This window comes from Cucumis melo, chromosome 2 (genome assembly GCF_025177605.1).
Source record: "Cucumis melo cultivar AY chromosome 2, USDA_Cmelo_AY_1.0, whole genome shotgun sequence".
NCBI classification, from domain to species: Eukaryota; Viridiplantae; Streptophyta; class Magnoliopsida; order Cucurbitales; family Cucurbitaceae; genus Cucumis; species Cucumis melo.
Window position 1 is genome coordinate 16,223,124 of NC_066858.1, and position 21,703 is coordinate 16,244,826.

The following is a 21,703-nucleotide window of genomic DNA, read 5'->3' on the forward strand; positions in this document are numbered from 1 at the left end:
CACTAACCCTTCCCTAAATCAACCCTTCCCCCAAACGCACCCTAACATATTATAATGCCCGAGGTGAAATAATTAAGTCGAAGACAGGAAATGAGCAAATATTTTTGACTTTTGCGGAGGACGTTAAGTCAAAATTTTGATGACGTAAGTTATTTCTTACATGTCGAGTTTCCATTAGCAAAGGTGAGAAAACATATCTATAATCGAGTACAGAAGACTAGAACTCCAAGTAGTCCGCTGCCCTAAATTCGAAAGCTCTTCGTTGTGGTTTCTCGCCCTCGCTTTTCCCTCGGTTTCTGCTTGCTAACGGATCGCCGTGTTATGGGAAGCTCCTCAAACGGCGTCCTCGGGGACCGGAGCGCCGGCAGCAATGGTGGCCTGCAGGTCGATAAGGGCGTCGATTTTGCTCAGTATTTCTGCACTTACGCCTTTCTGTATCACCAGAAGGAGATGCTCTGTGACCGAGTTCGCATGGACGCTTACTTCCATGCCATTTTTAAGAACAAGCATCACTTCGAAGGAAAGGTTCGTCTCTTTTCTTTTCACATTTCTACTGCTTCAACGATGGGTCACTTTGAAAGAATCGGTTCTTCAGTAGCATAACTATTTCAGCTTTACTTCAGCTATTTTTGTTGTGTGTGGGGTAGGAATAGCCATTGATTTTACTTATTTTTCTTGGAGTAGACTGTATTAGATGTGGGAACCGGGAGTGGGATTCTAGCTATTTGGTCTGCACAAGCAGGTGCAAGGAAGGTATATGCAGTGGAAGCAACTAAGATGTCGGAACATGCCCGTGCACTCGTTAAAGCTAACAACCTTCAGGACGTAATTGATGTGATCGAGGGATCTGTGGAGGATGTTGTCCTTCCAGAGAAAGGTTAGCACTTAGCACCATCGTTTTCCCTCCATTTTTGTACAAAACGAAAATACGTTAGATACACTGAAAATCAAAGGATAGAACTGTATACTTTGTTATTCTCATCAGTGAAACATAGTTAAAATGAGTTCTGCTAATGCGCTTTTGAAGCTTTTATTATAAATGTACTAATCTTTGAGCAAAGAGTACGGTAATTTGGTTTTGTGTCTAACTTTGCTTATTCTTTGATTTTCAGTTGATGTCATTATATCTGAGTGGATGGGATATTTTCTCTTGCGGGAATCTATGTTTGACTCTGTGATTTATGCACGTGACCACTGGTTGAAGCCATCCGGGGTGATGTAAGCATTGGAAGTATCACGATTTATTTCCTATTAAAAGTTTTAATTTCCCCCTCAACATCCTTTTCTTTCGTCTTTCCATTTTTTTGTTTGTTCGTGAAGGGAGAATTTACTTTTTGTTGTAAAATAATAATCTTGTTTTTCATTATTACTATTACCATCACAGTAGAATTTTTAAACCATGGAATAGTTTTGAAAAGTTGTTGCTTTATCTACCAATCATTTAGAGATGGATAATGATTCTCCCCTGTTGTTTTTGGTGGGAGATATTTGTAGTGGTGTGTAGGCAAGTTTAAACCTATAGATGCTTTCTGAAACTTTTTGATGTTGTTACTAGAAAAATTTGCATGGTTTTTCTGGTGTCGTGCATTTCTTAACATAAAGGTAGGTATCTACTTGGAGATTATATGAACCCGGGTAAAAGGCTTTATTATTTATGACTCATTGATGATGGATCAAGATAGCGGCACATTCCTGACTAGTTTAGATGAATTGATGGTAAAATTACGTAGGTGCATGCATATATTCATATTATTGATAGTTTTGAACGCCTCACTGAATTTTGATAATCAATGCAGAATTCCCCGGTACAACTTTTGGTCCTCACAACTCCATGAATTGAAAACCGTTGAAGTGATTTGTATTGATAATTTTGATGAGCTTTTTTTTTTTTTTTTTTGTGATTAAAAAAGAAAATTTGTGAGTTAAAGGAATTGTCTGACATATTGTACAAACTATCTAAAACAAAGATTGGTTTATCCAGGTATCCTAGTCATGCACGCATGTGGGTGGCACCGATTAGGTCCAAATTGGGAGATCAAAAAATGAATGATTATGAAGGAGCAATGGATGATTGGTACAATTTTGTCGCCGATACCAAAACAGATTATGGAGTTGACATGTCTGTTTTAACGAAACCATTCTCTGAAGAGCAAAGAAAATACTACCTTCAGGTGAGTCTCAGATTTGGTGATGGGAGTTCTTTTAGTTCCTTACAGTTTTCTAATTAATAGCATTCATGTTCTCTTTTAGACAAATATCTTGGTTGTTTTTAAACTATGTTTCATAATCAAGCTTGTCTAGATTTACAGGACAAACAGTTTTAAATAGGTTGGTCGAACATATCATTTACACATTCCTCGTTGTTTTTCCAAATATATGTCTGTTTTTGTTCATTTTCACATGCCAAGAGAACGTCTTTTAGTGATTATTGACAAGGTCCTTCGTATGTCAGACAATTCCTTTAACTCACAATTAAACATACGAAGAAGCCACAATTCAAAATAATATGTCAGGCAATTCCTTTAACTTACAAAATTTCTTTTTTAATCACCAAATAGCTCATCAAATTTATCAATAATACAAATCACTTCAATGGTTTTCAATTCATGGAGCTGTGAGGACCAAAAATTGTACCGGGGAATACTGCATCTATTTTCAAAATTCTGTGAGGCATTCAAAACTATCAATAATATGAATATATGCATGCACCTACGTAATTTTACCATCAATTCATCTAAACTAGTCAGGAATGTGCCGCCCATCATCAATGAGTTATAAACAAAAAAGCCTTTTACCCGGGTTCATATAATCTCCGAGTAGATACCACCTTTATGTATGAACTGCACGAAACCAGAAGTGACAGGATCATCAAAAAGTTTCAGAAAGCATCTATAGGTTTAAACTTGCCTACACAACACTACAAATATCTCCCACCAAAAACAACAGGGGGGAATCATTATCCATCTCTAACCGATTGGTAGATAAAGCAACAACTCTTCAAACTATTCCATGTTGAAATAGGGTTCATAGGAACTATTATTTTGAATTGTGGCTTCTTCATATGTTGGCAAGTTGTTCCTATGAACCCTATTTGAACATTAATGGGCTATCCCTCTATCACCTACCTGAATTACTTTGATAGATTTGGGATTTGCTTTTGTAACTCCTTAATAACGTTGCAAACTGTTCTGTTAATATTTGTAGACATCACTGTGGAACAACCTTCATCCACAACAAGTTATTGGGACAGCAGCCGTTATAAAGGACATTGATTGTTTGACTGCTACTGTCGATGAGATTCTTGAAGTGAAATCAAGCTTTTTGTCATCAATCAACTCAGAGAACACACGATTTTGTGGATATGGCGGATGGTTTGATGTCCATTTTCGAGTAAGTTGAGCTTCCATTTCTCTTTTGAAACATATAATCTTGGCTTGCTCCAGGTTTTTGCTTTTGGTTCATTGGTTGCATAACTTTTTCAATTTGGGTTTACTAGGGAAGAAACGAGGATCCAGCTCAATTAGAGATTGAGCTGACAACTGCTCCCAGCGTTAGTAATGGCACACACTGGGGACAACAGGTCTGTATAAAAAGTCAACGAATATGTTGTATTGAATCCTTGCCTTGGGCCATCATCTTTTTTTAATTTATGCTGCCTATGTCAAATTCTCTGTAAACGAGTACTTTATTTATCCACCTTTGATAGATTACTTCTTGGTTTGCACAAAGAAATGTTGTTATTCCAGTTTTGTGTTTTTCTTCATTTGCAGGTCTTCCTCTTGCATCCTCCCATTTGGGTCAGTGAAGGAGATGAATTGAAGGTTTCCTTCTTTATGAAGCGCTCCAAAGAAAATCATCGGCTAATGGAGGTTGAGTTTGGCTGTGAAATCAACCAACCTTCTGGCAAGCTGCATCAACAACCATTCACAAATAAGTTTTACATTGAGTGAAGATGAAATAGTTACAGAAGAATATACATACAAGTAGTAGATGAGGTATGTGCAGACATTCTTCTTGTGCGGTGTCTGAGGTAAAATTCAGGGATCGGCATAAGCCAATATGATCTGAACAATTTTCTGATTCCATTTCATCTAACAGTGTTTCCTGATAAATTATTACCCGCTTTTCTGTTAATTATTCATGGTGTCGTGTCCAATTAACCATGCTTTTACTAGCATTTGACCATCTCATTTCTTTGTGCATTTTCTGGTTCCATTTTCATGATTTGGAAGGTTAGAATCTAAGAACAATTACAAATATGAGACAGGAATACGATTCGACATTGGCACACACAATTTCATTTTTTAGAAAAATCTAGGATAAAGATATGTCAAAGACAATCATTTTTATACCAGATGGAAATTCAAAGTCAATTAATTTATGCAGGTTTGTTGTATCTTGCTCTCAAATTTATTTAGTAATAGCCTCAACAAGCGTTTGATGTATATCAAACAAATGTCAGATGCACTTTGACTTCATACGTTTAATGTTTTTCACATTTATTGCACTAACAAGCGTTTGATACGTGTCCAACAAACGTAAAAAAACAAATGCACTAGCCAAACTAAAGTGTCCCGACTCCTTAGTTTATAACCAAATTAATTTAACATCCAAGTAGGAAATGAAGACTTCTTTGGGGTAGTTTGTTTTAACAATGCTATTCTATTTGGTGGGTGGTTCGTTTGTTCATTTGTTTTCTTATCTATTTTACTATATTTCTTCTTCATTGTTAATTATAGCATCTAGAACTTCGAGATTCTAATTTTCCCCAAACTTCAAGATGAGACAATTCACTTTTCCTAGTTCAAACTTAAAACAATTGGTACTTAAAAAATGACGTTGACCATGTGCGGAGGCTTGGAGTTGTGAACATTGGGTTTCAATGATATTCCATTATCCATTTTTTTAAATCATATGAATGGGTGGTCGTAAGATAATGTCTCTTGTTCATATCTTGATTTAATTTTCAATACCATGCTGTGCTATAATCATCATTACTACTTATAATACTATCTAGCATGTATGATCTCAGAACTCAGTGAATCAATAAATATTATTGTCGTTGATCCAACCTCAATAAATATTATTGTGATTTATTTTCGTTACTATTGCTAACTGTGTACTGATTCCCATTTATAGGTGTGCAAGCTGCCGACTGCTTTTTTGAGAGAGGGTGGAAAGTAAAGAAAGGAAGCAGCACCTGAATTTTGACTCTGATCGGATTACTAACGACTCCGACACGACTTCTACTTTTGGATAACTAGTATTGTACTTTGCTGTTGTAATAAGACTTGATCATTTGCACTCTTGATGTGTAAAACATTTTTATACACAAGGCATTGATGTTCCTGTTAATGGGGGAATATAAAGATAGAAGGGTAACTGTTGTCCAATTCTTTGATGAAAATTAGTGTAATTTTGAATTGAATTATTTTGTTCCTCGAGGAAGAATTTGTTCTTAGTTTCCATGTAGGTTGGTCTCACTACCGGGTTATCTCGTGGATTTTGCCTGTTCAATAACAGTGCGTTAACCGCTGGTTTTCTTTTCCTTCCCTATTATTGATTTCAGATTATATTGGTTCTTTGCAATCAAACTCCTTTAATTGGATTGATTGTATATAATATGCAGGAACTTCAAGTGGTTTCTGAGGACGCTTCTTGAAGCTTTGTTTGAATCCTTGTTGAATTATTCTGATTCTATGAACAAGATACTCGATCTAGAGGGAATATCCGTTTGAGTAAGCAGTCTCCAAGCACTGGATTAAACTAATCTGTTATTTCTTCTTTTATATACATTTTCCTCACGTGAAAAAGCCTATGGTCTTGCCTTTAGTTGCTCCTTAAGCTGCTTTTTAACGAAGGTACCGAACCCCAACTAGCATCATTCATGTTTGTCAACTCTAGGGATTTGAAATCTCTTCTCCCAAACCATTTTTTACTGCAAAAGCTAAGCTTGATTCTCCTTAATTTCAGGCTTTTAAAATATCCCATTTTTTTGTGTGTATAAGATCTGCCATTCCTTTCTCATTTCCTTTACTCCATATCAGCACTCCTCATTTAGAATGTATAGGTCTTCAAGCACTTCTCGGAGCTTTGATGAATTCTCGGTTGACTTGCTGCCTGATTCCATAAGCTCCCCACCATTGAAGAATGAAGCTTCTAGTGTTTTGCCCTTGTTTAAGAGTAATAGTGACGCCAAGAAAGAAATGGGGTTGCAATTTAAGTCTCCAGGAGAAAATGCAGTTCACTTAATCCCTCTTACTTTGTTTCTTTGTGCTTTAATCCTCTGGGTTTGTTCAACCAGGTAAATTTTGATTATAGATCCATAATGTAACTCAATGCTGCTTTCTTCACTCAGCCAAGTAACTGTTGGATTGAAATAAAAATGTGCTTTTCAATTTTGTGGCTTTGAACCTGCGTTCCATTTTATGGTTTTCATGCAATTACAAGCTTGTTTGAAATGACCTTTTAAGATTTTTTCTAAAGACTACGAAAGTTATGTTGAATCACTATTCAAAGTTCCAACATTTTCTAGACAAGATTTGACCAACTTAGATTCAAGCCTTTCTTTATTCACAATGATATTCTATTATTTAACCATGATAATGAAGACATAATGTGACATAAGAAGAGATGAGAAAGAAATTGATGGAGATAATTATAGCAGAATTAGGAGAATTTTTGTTAGAAAAGAGAAAAAAAGAAGAATGTTGATTAAATATAAATTTATGAATTGGTAGAGGGAGAGAAAAATTACATAACTTGTATCTTAAGGTTATTTGAAGCTTTAAAGCTAAATCTCCAAACTTTGTCCTCTCCTCTCAACAACCCTCATTTTTTCCTTTTTATTAGATCTCCAACCCTTTCACCCTACTCAACCTCTACCTCACACAACCACTTGCTTCACTCAATTTCTTCCCTTTTTTTCTTTTCTTTTCTCTTCTTTTCCTTTCCTTTTGTCATTTTTATTTTAATACACGCATTCATTCACATTGTTCTTAAAATCTAATTCATATTAGGTCTTTAAAATAGCCTTATATAAGATCAAATATGTCCTTGATAAAAGAGTTATTTGGAGTGCTAAGTTGGTTATTACATTCAAAGATTATTGTAGTCATTGGGTTTCCAATAGTCCGTGTTAAACAACGAGAATTTGTAAATAATAGCCAAGTGTGAGTTATAATACTAACGTAATTGCATTTATAACTATTATGTGAAAAGTATTAGTAGATAACAAAATCTATTTACATACGACTTTCAAAGTTTATTAGTGATAGATTATAATAAGAGTATCACTTATAGAAATCTAAATCCAATACCGATAGATTTTACTACAATTACGATTATCTAAAAATGTTACCGACGTTTTCCATAGATTATACTACACCTATTTCTTTGTGTGCAATGAGGCAACACATTACATAAATTTAGAAAATAGTTATTGGGTATTTTGTTGAAGCATCTATGGACACAATTCTTTTTTGAAAAAAGAGAGTAAAATAAAGCAATTATACAGTAAAAGTTCTACACTTACTTACTGTCATACTGATACAGTATGTATATTATAGACATATTCTTTTGAGAGAAAGACAAAGACAAATCTTGAGAATATAGAAAAAGGGGAAAAAATATATATATAGAATTAGTAACTATAAATATAATATTGTTTCTCTAAAAGCTTTCTCTTGTTTATGTTTGTAGTTTTTGAGATCAAAGTTAAAGAAAATTAAAGAGTCATTCAGAAGAGACAATATGTTAGCCTTGTGATTGAAGTCTAAGAATATTCCAATTTTTGGATCATCTCTAACTCTCTTATAAGCAACTATTTAGAGGTGTCTTCTACACAACCAAATACAATGTTTTCTTTTATTTTAACCATCTACTTGGATTTGGGAGATTTCAATTTCACTCTAAGAAGATTAGTTTATACCCACGTAACGTTCCTAAACGACAAATAGAATTATTTAGAAAAAAAATATACTTTATTGATGCCATACAAGGTCAGCTGAAAAAAAGTTCTTTGATGGTAAATCATACCATGTTGGCAAAAAATTTAAGTTCATGATGACAAGTATATATTGTCAAGAGATGCTATGTGACATCGAGAAAAGATAAATTAAGATATTTGAATATGATCCTCCCTTATATGGAATCTCGACAAATTCTAAGTAAAGTCAAGAGAGCCTCTAATCTTTGATTCTATGGATAATATATAAGGAAACATTGATTATTTTGATACTATTTATTTTAGCGTCAATAAACTATTTCTTGATAGTCGATTGCCTAACTTTTTTTTTTTTTTTCTTTTTCAATTTTCTTTGGTGAATGGAAAATGTTGGAAGCTTTGTAATACATTTTTGGTCTATTGTACATAATAATTTATACTAATTTATCTACGTATCGTTGCAAATTATAATAGACGAATGGACTGAATTTTTTTAATCGATCTTTATTTTCACTTTAAACCTTTTGAATGAAGGTATGTATACATCTTTACCAATTAAACACAGTTCTGAGCAGAATTTTCATCAATTGAATTATATATATAAAACGTATGTTTATTTATAGTTTTCAATTTAAACATAATTCAATTGGTTAAGGCACAACTAAGTAAACTTAGCTCAACGGTAAAGTGAGTTAGCTCGACGGTAATTAACATGACTTTTCATCTATAAGTTCAATCTTTCATCCTCACAAATGTTGTACTATATTGATCAGGACATATAATCTCAACCAAAAAATTAGACAGTAAATGAAAGCAATAAAGTGCAACCAAAATTAATATTTAGCATATTTATAGCACTATGATCAACATCATCGGATGATATTTTCATTTATGGATAAAGAGAGAGAAAAAAAAAGTTAAAATTTTTATTTAAGTAGTGTCATAAATTAGAATTGAACCATTGTTCATTCCAATTGAAGTGTAACAATCTCTTTATTTTTCTTAATATCCAAAAGGAGAATCTTGAGAACAAACCTTTAAAATTTGAATAAGTCCAATTTATCATTTTATTCTAATTTATGAGCATCTAAATGATAACAATTCCTTGATATGGTAATTAGTTTTCTTATTTCTTTGGTTTCAATTGTGAAAGCTAAAATCTAAAATGAGAATAATTATATATATATATATATATATATATATATATAAACTCTCTTTTCTATAGAAAAAAATGGCCTATATGTGTGTGTGTGTGTGTGTGTTTATGTACATATTAATCATTTTTAGAAGTGGGGTATTGAAATGGTGGCCAAATCAAATCCACCAAACTATTAAATATTTGCCTAAATGTTTGGTATATGATTTGCCTAATGGATTTTGATTATACAACAATTGTCACAAGCTTCCATTTTTTCACCCCCTACATCATATTGTATACATAATTTGCATTTTTCTCTCAAATTTTAACTTAGTCCACCTTCATTAATAAACTTTATTAAAAACCCAAGTGAAATTTTCAAATTAAAAAAGAGAGAGAGAGAGAGAGAGAAGTTTATAGTGATTGCTTTGATGAAGGAGTAACAGGTAATTCCCAACTCAACAAGCTATTCTTGGGTTGTTTGTTGCCAATTTGGCATAAAAACCATACTATTATTCTTTGTTTATTTATAAAGTTTTTTTTTTTAAATAATAATATAAGAAATGAATTTAAAAAAAAAAATAAGAAATTTGAAAAAATTTGCATTCTTTTTCTGGGCCTTCTTAGTATGGCCTAAAGATTAAAAGCAAATCACGCTTAATTATCCAATATAAGAACCGACACAAACTCTTCTTAACACAAAATACAAGCACAATTAGATAGCGAAAACAAAGAAAAAAGGAAAAAGAAACAGCCTTGTGACGATCGTGGGATAACAAATTTCTCTCTGAAATTCAAAAGGGTTAGTGAAATTTCTTTCCTTTTTTGCTTCTTTGAAACCGATCTTCTTTTGGGTTCTATCTATATTTGCATTTTCAAGCAGTTACTTAATTCTTGATGCTCTTTTCTTACTATTTTTCTGAATTTCATTCGGTTTCTTAAGCGTTTTTGTGTTTGAATTTCCCTTTGTTTGCTGGGTTTTTTTTTTCCTTTCTTTCTTTTTCTTGTTTGGGGATTTTTCAATTTGTCTGGCTCGTGTTTGGTTGCTCTGGAAACAGTGGAAAACGCAAGGGAAATTATGGGTTTGGATAATTTGGTACGAACAAAAAATTGATATCGTTACCAATTAGTTCCCATGAACTTGTTTTGATGAAGATTTTGTGTTTATTAAGACGTGGTTAGAATTGCATTCAAGATTTTATTTGATTTTTCCTTCTCTTTCCCTCTTACCGGGGAGCAACGTAACTGAAATTAGTTTGTGTTCTTTTATTACATTTTCTGATCAACCCCAGATGAAACTTTTGGATGTAAATGTTCTTTTTATTTGCTTTTATTTATTTTTGCAGCATGATTCTATGAGCAGTGGTGGTGATTCTACTGCTTGATGTTTGATTTTTTAGAGATAATCCACAAAAGAAAAGGAATGAAACAAATTGAATGGGAGGTGTTTGATGTTGTTTTCGATTAGATCAAGGCTTGAAAAGACTAAACTATTCATGATGTTAACGTTCTAATAATAAATTTAGGTATGTGAAATGGGTTAAACAATTGTGGCACTTTTTTTTTGTGCATTACAATGGAGAATATTTTAGACGTAGCCTGGAACATATTGTGTTGATCTGTTATTCCCTCTCTCTTTTTCATTAACTTTTTGCATAGTGAATGAATTTGTTTAGAGAAACTAAAAATCTTGGAGTAAGAGTTCTTAGTTTTATCATTCTTAAAGTTTGTATTAATTTGTTTTATTTGAATCGTTCATTTGAGGATGCAAGTTTCAGATATTATAAATTTTCATCTCTAATTTTTAAAGTATTATAGTGTCTATTTTTGCTTCAACTCACGTTTTCTGTAACCCCAAATAACAGATTTTGAAGCAGTAATTTGGGCTACACATGATGAAATTCAAAAAAGGGAGTAAGTTGAAAATATTGAGCAAAAAGAAGGTGGCTTTAGGACCACAATGTTCTATGGAAGCATTAAGAAGCAACGGCCCCAACTATATAGCTGGACATGTTAAGTCTAAGGGTGTCGACAACCATGCTATGGTGAAGCAGGTGTCTCCAAAGGTCATTACGCCCTGCCACACTCATTTAGACTTTTCAGGGGCTTGGGCTCCTGGTGATCTTGTAGAGGTGTTTGATAACAACTCATGGAAATTGGCCACAGTCTCTGAGGTTTTGGGGAAAATGCACATTCTTGTCAGATTACTTGGATCCTCTCGGGAGTTTAAAGTCAGGAAAACCGATATCCGGGTTAGACAATCGTGGAAAGATGATGATATGGCATGGGTTATGGTTGGAAAGGTAAATATCTATCTTCTTTTGTTCCGCTGTATTAGTTTTTGTTCTATAATGGGATATGATTTGGAAAACTTATCATGTGTGGTGCGGAACTTGTGGTCATGCTGTCATTGTTGAATTTTTGTCTTCGTGATGAATATGCACTAATGTCTTCAGCAACATTCAGTTTTATACCTCACTTGTAATTGGTTTTATGCACACATTATTATACCGAAATAGGGCCATTTATTAATTGATTCAGTTTCTCATTATTATTATAGCACAAAAAGTACATGTAGAAAAACGCTAACCACTTGAAAATGCTGAGGGAAAATGGATAAAACATTAAGGTGATTTCATGTTATATTCTCTTGCAGTTTTCATGTGTTGATAAAATTATAAGTGAAGAAGCAACATCTTTTGCATGCAGGGAAGTAAAAATTTTAATGGAGGGGAGCTCCATACCAATCTAATTTTGAACCACTGTCACGATTCATCCTCTCAAGTTCAGAAGACAAACTCAAGAACAACTCTGTGGAAAAAAGATGACCGTTCTGCTATTAGGAACCAAAATGTTCACGATAACTACAATGTGAGAATTTTGAAGAGATCAACTGATTGCCCGTCTAAAGAAATTTATGGAGCTAACCATAAAGTTAGATTGATTGAGAAAGAGGGCAGATATGTTAAGGTGGTTGTTGCAAATCCAACAGAGTTACCTAAACTGCAGGTTGATCCTGTTTCTTATCCTAGAGATTCTCTGGGTGAAAGACATAGGGCTGCATCACTGAATCACCGACTTGGTGAGTATTTGGAATTGGATATCAAGGGTAAAGAACTAGTTAGTCCTGTTCGAGAATTGAACGATGCAGATAGCATTATGTGCTCTGTTGGTAGTTGCAGCATCAACAGTGACAACTCAAGTGAGATGCCCTGTGATGTGTCTGGTGGTGTGACTGATCAAATTGCTGGTCACTTCTGTGATGATCGATCACCTCATCAATCGGGATACGAAGGACATTGTCTCCCTATCAATGAAGAATTGGCAGCTGAAATCCATAGGTTAGAGTTACAAGCCTACCGTTGCACTATTGAGGCATTGCATGCATCAGGACCTTTGAGTTGGGATCAAGAAGTATTGATCACAAATCTTCGACTTTCGCTTAACATATCAAATGATGAACATTTAATGCAGTTAAAATATTTAATTTCTGCAGATACCAGTATTCCAATTAAATGATTGGGGATATATTCTTTTGCTTCTGTTACATATATATTATTCTTCAGCACTATTCTCATAGTGATTCCTTCTCTTATGTTTCTACAGTAGGCATTTCTGATATAAACTAAATGTACAACATAGCCAACAATTGATTTTGTTCAAGCTCCTTAGTCTAGTTGAGTTTTATGCTTCATGGATTCATTTCTGGAATCAGTTGAAGTTGTTGTTATAGAGACGTTGATTGCTTCCATTTGGAAACTGAGATATGAAAATAATAAGAAAATTTTGCTTTCTGTCGCTTACTTTTAAGAACTCTGTCTAAAATTGTTGGGAGGCACTTATGCCATTGTAGTGTTATTCTTTCACTGATAGAATAAATGATCATGTTAATAGCTTTTGGCCATCGGATTCATTAGAATCATGTTCTCTAATATTTACGCATGAAATAAGATTGTGGACTTCTAAGTTTTTAAGAAAACCTTTACTAACATAAACTCGTTATCTAGTAAAATCTTGTTGAGAGATTGTAATCTCAAAACAATTTGACACTGCGAGCGATGTTATTTAAGGTTATTATTTGTGATGACTGATAAGCCACTGTTTTCATTACATGGTTCCTCACTACATTTCTCCATTTCAGGCTGGTTAAGATCGAGATCAGAGTCTTCTCGATGCCAAGCAATGGCGAATGCTCGAAAGGTTATACTTTAAACCTTTCAATCACTTTGTATATTCAACTTGGTATACAAAACCAACTGCATAACGACCACAGCACCACAGTCCACGACAGATATCCGGCTTCATATAGTGAAAAATTTTGGTAATGTAAATTCACTTAACCATGTCAGGGATATATCTATCATATTCAACCATTTATTTTTCAAATTCTTTTACTGTTGGATATTGCTATTACCTGGGATTTGTTTTTACTCTGTTTTTATGGTTTTTGCATTCTGAAGACAGCATCTAAACAAAAGGCCTTAGCTTTTTAAAGAGTTTCCGGCGGTGGCCATACTAGAGGTCCCATTATTAACAGCCCGCTGAGATTCAAGTAGTATAGTACCAAACGAAACAGAGGAGTTCTTTCCACACAAAACCCAAGTAACCCATTTGATGGTTCCTCATCAAAATTCAATTATCCATCATTTGGATACTTTTTCTCTCTCTTAACAGAAGAAAGTAAAACCAACCCACAGGCCCTCTTTTCTTTTGCTAAATATTTTATTCTTAATATTTCAAGGAAGATGTCATGGTCTAGTATCAGGACAAAGAAAACAATCTCACAGCTCGAGATAAATGTTTAGTTTTTTTTTTTCTTTTCTTTTTTTCTGTTGTGATATGCATAAAAAAGAACAAATTGTTGAGAGAGTGAGAGTGAGAGTGAGAGTGAGAGAGAGAGTATGAAGATTGGCATCTTAAAAAGTGGCCAAGTAGTCATTGTTTTCTGCATACATACCTTGCATTTTAATAAAACAAACAAAAGAAAAATGGAAAGAGAGAGAGAGAAAAAAAAAAGAAGTGGGTTTTGTTGATGGGAAAGTGAATTGATTTTGATTTTGTCTTTGAGATCTTAAGAAAGAGGGGGGTTGATGGGCATGAACCCTACAAGGAAAAGGCCACCAGCATTTATGGGGCTCCACCAAATCCTCTGCTATTGTCTCATTAGCAACTCTTTCTGATTGGCATTCCCATGTGATCTTGCTCCCTTTCTCACACTGCCACTTAATAGAGATATAGATATAATAGAAAAATGTCTCCTTCCAGTACCCTTCTTCTAATCATCTCATATTACCCATAATCTTCCCCCACAAAAACAATCACAACTCTCTCTCTGTCCATTCGTATTACCAATTAAGCAAATCCTTTAATTGGGTATTGACAAAGAATTCAAAGTTTGTATCTTTTTGTTAAATCTTTGAACATAATTTGATTCTTTGAAGCAAGCAAGTAAGAAAGAGGTGGTCAGGAAGTCCCATCACATATTGGCATCTCTGTCTCTCTCTTTTGATATGTGCTTGTATTTTAGTTACAGTTATAGATTCTTTATTTGGAGAAAAGAGAAATGGTTGTTGTTATTGTTTTTGTTTTTGTTGTTGTCACCTTTATCTCATCACACAGTGTTTTGAAAAGCAAAATAGAAAGTACATGAGGCAGATTGCAGACCCCCTACTAAAGTCTTCTCAACAATGCATATATATATATATATATATATATATATATATGTATGTATATACAAGTAATCATATGGCAGTTAAAATAAAAGGTATGACCTGTGGGTGTAACTGCAGCACTACTGAGATATGGTGGGAATCATCTTTCTGTTCAGAAATGAGAGGGAAATTTAGAAGTGTGATGTTTTAATCAAAGGGTAGAGGTATTATTAGGCAGTTTCTTTTGCTTTGGCATAAGTGCCCAAGTCTGGGAAACATAAGCCATTACTTATATTGATTAGGGATTAATGGTTGATATTCCCAAGGGGATCCTTTTTTTTTTTTTTTTTTTTTTCCAATAGAATTGTTTAAACAAATCTCTTTTTATATTTTTCTCTGTGTTTTCTTTGTGTCTGATCTGAACCACACAATCATGGCATGGTGGAGAGATAGAGACATATCATATGTAAATAGTACACATGAATTTGTTTCCTGTCAATTAGGAGGAGCACCTTCCCCTACTACTACCTTTTTTCTTTTCTTTTCAAATATCAATTTACACGTGGTTATATCAATTTAGCCAATAAACTAATGATTGTATTAATTTAAACTTTGAATTTTGAAGTCGTGGTAATTTAAACTGCAAACTAATTAGTTGTATCAATTTGAACTTTGATCATTCACAAATGTATCAAATTAAACTTTGAAATTACATAAATATATAAATTTAGACCTTCAATTTTCATAAGTATATTCAAATAAAAGATAGTGGAGAGTTCAAATTAATGTAGTTATAGGTTGTCAAAGTTTCAAGTTTAAATTGATACAACATCTAAAGTTTCAAGTTTAAATGGATATAATTATTAGTCAAGGGTTTCAATTGATACAACTCCGATGTAAATTGATGTTTTCTTTTGTTTTTTCCTCTTTCTTTTTAGCATTTTCCTTCATAGCTTTTTACTAGAAAATATTGCAGGATAGGAAGTTTAGAATTCTATATTTGAAACAAAAGGAGTAAGAAGTTTATAAAGGTTATAAATTTTAATGTTTAGGACGCGGAAATCGACGTTTCGTCTTTAAAAAAATCTTCTAACAACCTATCAACAAACAACATATTTAAATGTTAAAGTCAAATTTGAAAAACCAAATCAAAATTTTTTAAAGGCTATTTTTCTGGTTTTAAAAAGATATTGACTTCTTGTTTTATAAAGTAGAAAACTATAATCAAAGCAATAATATGTAGACTAAATTACAAATGTGATCCTAGTTTTGAGAAAGTTTGAATCTTACAAGTTGGAACTCATCCTTGTGGATTAATAAAGTTCTCTTAAAAAGAAATATAAAATCATAGGATTGAATCTTAATTCTTTATTTCTTTAAACGGTTGATTCGAATTTATGATTTAACCTAATATGGGATAGAGAAAGAGATCAAGAAGACATGCCTTTATTTAACTTTTTGCCAATGCAATTAATTACATAATGAAAATATTAGTTGTCTTGAGAAGTGCAAATTTGTTATTACTATTTGATTATGTGCAATAGAAACACAAGACACAAGACAAATTCTCTCAAATATTAACTTTTTTTTTTTTTTTAAATTAATAAGGAGGATTAATTTAATTAATCAATGAAAGAGAGCATGATAATATATATTTTTAATTGCATTAAAAGGAGATTTAGGGATTAGAGATTAGAGATTAGAGACATGAAGCAATCATGGTTTACACCACATGCTTGGAAGCATGCTTTGTTATTTAATTAATTAACCAAAATAACCTAAAGTATATATTTGATTAAACAAATTAAACACTCCCCCACCCCCCCTAAAGATTCAAAAATATTATAATTAATCATAAAAGTTAGATTACGATGTATCTAATAATAAAGTTTAAGTTAGGATGGCGTAAACAAGATCTTACACGAAAATTTTCTCTTGAAAATGGAGACTAATTAATTAAGATGAAATAAACCTAAGAGCTAAAGTGTAAATTAAAGGAAATTAGGTTTCATTTTCCTATACAGATTGCTACTAAGGTGACAAACAAAGCGCAGTCATGGAGTAAATTCCTCCTTTTTTTTTTTTTTTTTGGGAATATCTCTGTCTTTTACCCAAATAAATAAATCTCTCTCTCCCTCTCTCTCTCTTTAAAAAATTATTCTTTTGGATTTTCCAATGCAAAATTCCCACATCTCTCTCTCTCTCTCTCTCATTTTTCTTTTCTATAGGGTTTCTCAATCTTAACTGGATTCCATATCAATCTGTTTCATTTGTTTTAATACAATCATTTTATAACTCTATGCCTAATTCTATCATTTTAATATAGTAATTAGGGTAATCATATATAATTCTAATTCGTCAATTTAAAAATTGATTTATAAACACAATACACTAATTTATTATCTATACAATAACGTGATATTGTAAAAAAATCGGATTGTTTGCATCTAATAAATTCTTCGTTAATGATTAAATGGTACAAAGCATGAAGGTTTCGTGTTTAACCTTCAGATCAAATCAAATCATTTTCTTTTTCAACTAATATTGAGTTTTAGTAATGGTTCATCTTTTGTTTTTTTAATTTTTGTTAGTACATAAAATAAAGGGCAGGTGAAAGTGTTACTTTCTTAGTTATTTAAGCTTTTGAGTTTATTGTTGATTTAAATGATATAGATAATAAATTATTAGGCAAAAATTTCTTTCAAGGCCAATAATGAATTTGGGTACCATCCAATGATCCAAACCATAACATAAATCATAGACATTAAAATGTCACACCAATTTAACTAATTACCCAATAATATAAGTTGTTGACAAACAACAAATGAACATTACATATACCAAAATTGTGTAACATCTCTCTGAAAAAAAGTATACAAAGAGATTAAAAATTTAAACACTGATTGAATACAGAAATCTCCCCCTTAATTAAATTGCAAATTCTAGAGAGAATAATATATATATATATATATTTGATCAAGAAGGTAGCCTATAATAATGTTAGCCATTTGGTAATGATCTAACTATACTAATCCAGATTAATAATAATAATAATAATAATGATGATGATGATGATGATGGGGTTAAATTATGTATATAAATATATATATATATATATATAAAATGAGGGTGAAATTAAAAAATTTAAATGAAGGGTATCTTTTGGAAAATAATGGGGGCTCCATATTGTGGATAAAGAAGCATCAGGACCGTGGGTGCATGTTGATAAGTGGGAGCCAAACGAAATGTGAACCGTTGAAGTATAATGGCCATGGTTAACTTTGCTTCCAAAATGGCTAGATTTTGGCCAATGCATGTACGGACACCCAGTCCGAATGGAATGAACCCGGCTGGGTGATTTCCGGCTCGGCTCACTCCTTCAGAGAACCGCCCTGGGTTGAACTCGCTGGCGTCGTTCCCCCATATGGTTTGATCGTGATGAACGGCTATGATTGGAATCAAAAACTCGGTCCCACGTGGGATCATTCGTCCCGCTAGCTCCACGTCAGCCTTTGCACGTCGGATTGTTGCCACCGTGGGTGGGTATAATCGTAAGGATTCATTTAGTATCATGCTTAGCTGCCACACCCAATCATTTCCCCCCCCCCCCACCAATCAAAAGAGAAATATCCATCAAAATAAACCAAGCAACGTAAACCAAAAGCTGAGAGTTTATTAGTTTTTATTAGTAAAATGACAAAACTAATAATTTTTTTAACTTTTTTTTTTTTTTACCCTATATACTCAATTATAATGTATTGCTTAAACAAATTAGTTATTATTATTATGGTAGCTATTATTTTAATGGATGAATAATAGATACATATAATTATTGTTGTGATTGTGAAGTCAAAATATGAAGGATAAAATGGTATTTTTAACCTTATTAATAGAGGCATCAAGAGAGGGGCTTACGATTTTGAAGTTAGAGACGTCATGTTTAGAAGGGAGGGCACGTGGACCGCAGACGTTAATGACCTCGTCACGTGCCTGAATTTGCCACTGTGGATGCATTGCCAGCAAGACAGTAGTCCACGTCAGCAAATTGGAAGTGGTTTGTTTGCCAGCAAAGAAGAAGCTTTTGCACTCTTCAACGATGTCGTGGACAGTAATGGAGGAATTATTATTATTATTGTTGTTGTTGTTGTTGTTTAACAAAGAAGCTTGAATCATCAACCCTAACAAATCTTTTGGTCTTTTTTCATTCATCCCCCAATTCTTCTTTTCTAAGTTCCCTTTTCTTCCCTCGATTAATTTCATCAATGATTTCTTTATTTCCTTGTCTAATTTCCATGAATTTATATTCGTTCTTGTCGGTAGAAATCTGTGAAAATTAAAACAAAAAGAAAATCCCAAAAAGGAATTTCTTATTAAAAAAAGAAGAAGAAGAAGAAGAAGAAGAAGAAGAAGAAGAAAATTAATTAATTATTAATTACCTATAGCCAGGAATGAAGACCTTTTGAAAAGCTTGTGAAGCTAATATCATTTGTTGATTTTGAAGCTTAAATATAGCTTTACCATCTTCGTAGCTACTGCCAAATGCTGTTTTAGTAATAACATCTTCCGTTAGGGTTTGGAACCAATCGTAGACATCGATCTCCACTTCACTCGACTCCACACTCTCCGCCATCGACCACCATTTCTCCACCATTTCCACCACACTTTCTTCCACCAACGGAATCAACAACTATACCCACACAATTCCAAAACTCATATAACTCAACTGCTTAAAACATATATACATTAAACCAACAATAACTAGCTAAAACCTTACTTTCAGATTATCCACATGGAAAGTGGGAGATATGATTTTGCGATGGAGAGCCCATTTTTGGCCCGTGAGAGTGAGGAGACCATCGCCTTCAAGCTGTTTAACAAGAGGATGAGCTTCGTTTTTCTCGTAGTACTGGGAATTTGTGGCGAAGATCTCTCGGATCATGTCCGGGTCAGACACAGCAACTCGAACAATAGGTCCAAACCAAATTAGAAAAGTAGAGCCTAGAAAGTCAATCCAAACAAACAATTAATTAGAGAATCCGGTGAGGAATGGAGTAATAATGTGGTATTATTAATGAAAACGTACCGTAAATTTTCTTCCAATGATGATAAAAAGAGAGAACGCGAGGGAGAATATTATGAGAAAAATTGGGCATTGGATGGGAAGAAGCAGCGAGCATCAAAGAAACGAGTTCTTTGAAATTACCAATGAAGAAACGATAAGGAGGGCCTTTAATTCCTTGTCTATCAAAATGTTTTTCTATTTTCTTTGGTTTCCACCATAAAACCAAACCAACTTTTGCACTTATAATGAAGATCAACAACACCGCCGTCGTCACCGCCGCCGCCGACCATGCCGGAGATTCAATCTTCACCTCCTTCATGATTATTATTATTTTTCTCTCTTGAGAAATGGGTAATATCTATAATAATTTTACTTAAAATGTTGGGTTCTATTGTGGCTTTTAAATAAACAAAAAACCCACAAACACACCAACAAAGCCCAACGCCCAACGCCGTAGGGGCCGCAATTGCAAATCTGAGGGTCAACGATTTTTTTTCTTTCTTTTTTTTTCTTCTTAAAAATAAAAATAAATAAATAAATAAAAAGAAATTTTAATTTTTTATATATTGTTTTGAAGGGGAATACTACTCTTGTCCTTTTTCTTCCATTATTATTACAGGAAAAAAAAAAAAAAGTTGGCCTCTCTTATTATTCTATTCTATTATATGATATAACTGAGCCCACCTCCAAAAGTATAATGAAAAGAGTTTTGATCTTTTTTGGATTTTTTTTATTACTAACTATACTTTTATATATATATATATATATATAGAATATGGGTGTATAGTATAATTCAAACGTGTATTTTTTTTTTTTGTTAGGATCATTGTCTATCATAATTGTTGAACTAAAAAAATGTGATACGATTAACGATAATAGGTAGAATGGTGTAGTATTAATTATATCTATATTACATATATAGTAATATTGGAGAATTTTCTTTGTTTTGTGCTTAAGTAATATTCAAGTTAGAGGTTTGCGTGTCAGTAATATATGTTAGTAAAACATAATAATTTCATGATAAGTTATGGTTTGATGAGAATATGTGTTGGATCGACTCCATGACACATGGTTGATGAGTCATATGCTTAAAGATGTTGGCTTTATTATGTGTTCATAAAGAATGAAAGGAATGTAGATTTAAAATGAGATGAGTTTACGAGTATTCTACGTTGCGTTAAGAGATCATAAACCTTTTTCTTGATCTATATCTTGAATCACCTTTATATGGATTATTGTTGAATAATGATTATTTCAAAGTTATTGAAAAAATTAAATAAAATGACGATACATATAGTGAAATAAATAGATAACAAACATAAGAGTAACTATTTAAATTTGATAAAAGTTGTTAACATCCATGTTAAGATTTTATAATTTTTAATACGATCATATATTTTGAATATAAAAGTCAAAAATAAAAACAAAATTTAGTAATATTAATGATGATTAGGATTTAATACCAAAATGTTATTTTAAATTTATTTTCATATATAAGCATAAGTTTGGGGTCAAATTAGAAAGGGAAGAATAAGATGTTCCAAAATTAGGAGTTTGATTTTTATATTCTATATGTATTAATTATTTAAAAGTAAGTTTTTAGCATAGAAATACATGGTTTTGTACATGTCAATATCAAACAGCTTGTATATCTTTACATAAAAACAATGTAAATTAAAATTGAATTTGAGTATAAGAGCCCTACCATGCATATACATAAAAGCGATTAAAAAATTGATCTAATGGGTACATGAGATAACATTCTTCAATACTTAAAATTTATAGTAGGGCTAAATGATGGGATATTGGATGGAACATTTTCCTCCAATTATTTGGTATTTTTAAAATATGCATTTAATTATATAAACTTTCTCATGAGGATATTTTATAATAATTCATTTCCTATT

The 21,703-nt window shown here is 32.6% G+C and overlaps 4 protein-coding genes across 7 annotated transcripts; 3 read left to right on the forward strand and 1 right to left on the reverse strand.

Annotated features, from left to right (window-relative positions):
* Positions 1–239: 239 nt before the first annotated feature.
* LOC103502733 (protein arginine N-methyltransferase PRMT10) lies at positions 240–5,428 on the forward strand. The gene is made up of 8 exons (XM_008466786.3): positions 240–525; positions 685–877; positions 1,113–1,218; positions 1,982–2,171; positions 3,205–3,390; positions 3,497–3,580; positions 3,771–3,995; positions 5,140–5,428. The coding sequence occupies exons 1-7, from the start codon at positions 322–324 to the stop codon at positions 3,948–3,950; spliced, it is 1,143 nt and encodes a 380-aa protein (XP_008465008.2). The 5' UTR covers positions 240–321; the 3' UTR covers positions 3,951–3,995; positions 5,140–5,428.
* Positions 5,429–5,728: 300 nt separating this feature from the next.
* On the forward strand, positions 5,729–6,398 carry LOC127144873 (uncharacterized). The gene has a single exon (XM_051080660.1). It carries the CDS (start codon positions 6,063–6,065, stop codon positions 6,306–6,308), a length of 246 nt encoding a protein of 81 aa, XP_050936617.1. The 5' UTR covers positions 5,729–6,062; the 3' UTR covers positions 6,309–6,398.
* A 3,298-nt stretch (positions 6,399–9,696) lies between these two features.
* LOC103502731 (uncharacterized) lies at positions 9,697–15,123 on the forward strand. 4 transcript variants are annotated; one of them, XM_017047816.2, is made up of 5 exons: positions 9,697–9,885; positions 10,949–11,386; positions 11,793–12,424; positions 13,225–13,404; positions 14,703–14,748. In XM_017047816.2, exons 2-5 carry the CDS (start codon positions 10,976–10,978, stop codon positions 14,731–14,733), a joined length of 1,254 nt encoding a protein of 417 aa, XP_016903305.2. In that variant the 5' UTR covers positions 9,697–9,885; positions 10,949–10,975; the 3' UTR covers positions 14,734–14,748. The 4 variants fall into 4 exon arrangements, with proteins under 4 accessions (XP_016903305.2, XP_050936619.1, XP_008465006.2 ...); XM_051080662.1 differs by having other exon boundaries at positions 9,698–9,885; positions 13,544–15,123; XM_051080661.1 differs by lacking the exon at positions 9,697–9,885 and adding an exon at positions 10,014–10,179.
* Positions 15,124–17,497: 2,374 nt separating this feature from the next.
* Positions 17,498–20,247, reverse strand: LOC103502730 (cytochrome P450 734A1-like). Its single transcript, XM_008466781.3, has 5 exons — positions 19,818–20,247; positions 19,509–19,732; positions 19,171–19,421; positions 18,650–19,058; positions 17,498–18,313 (listed from the first exon to the last, which is right to left on the reverse strand). Exons 1-5 carry the CDS (start codon positions 20,113–20,115, stop codon positions 17,879–17,881), a joined length of 1,617 nt encoding a protein of 538 aa, XP_008465003.2. The 5' UTR covers positions 20,116–20,247; the 3' UTR covers positions 17,498–17,878.
* Between the last annotated feature and the right edge of the window lie 1,456 nt (positions 20,248–21,703).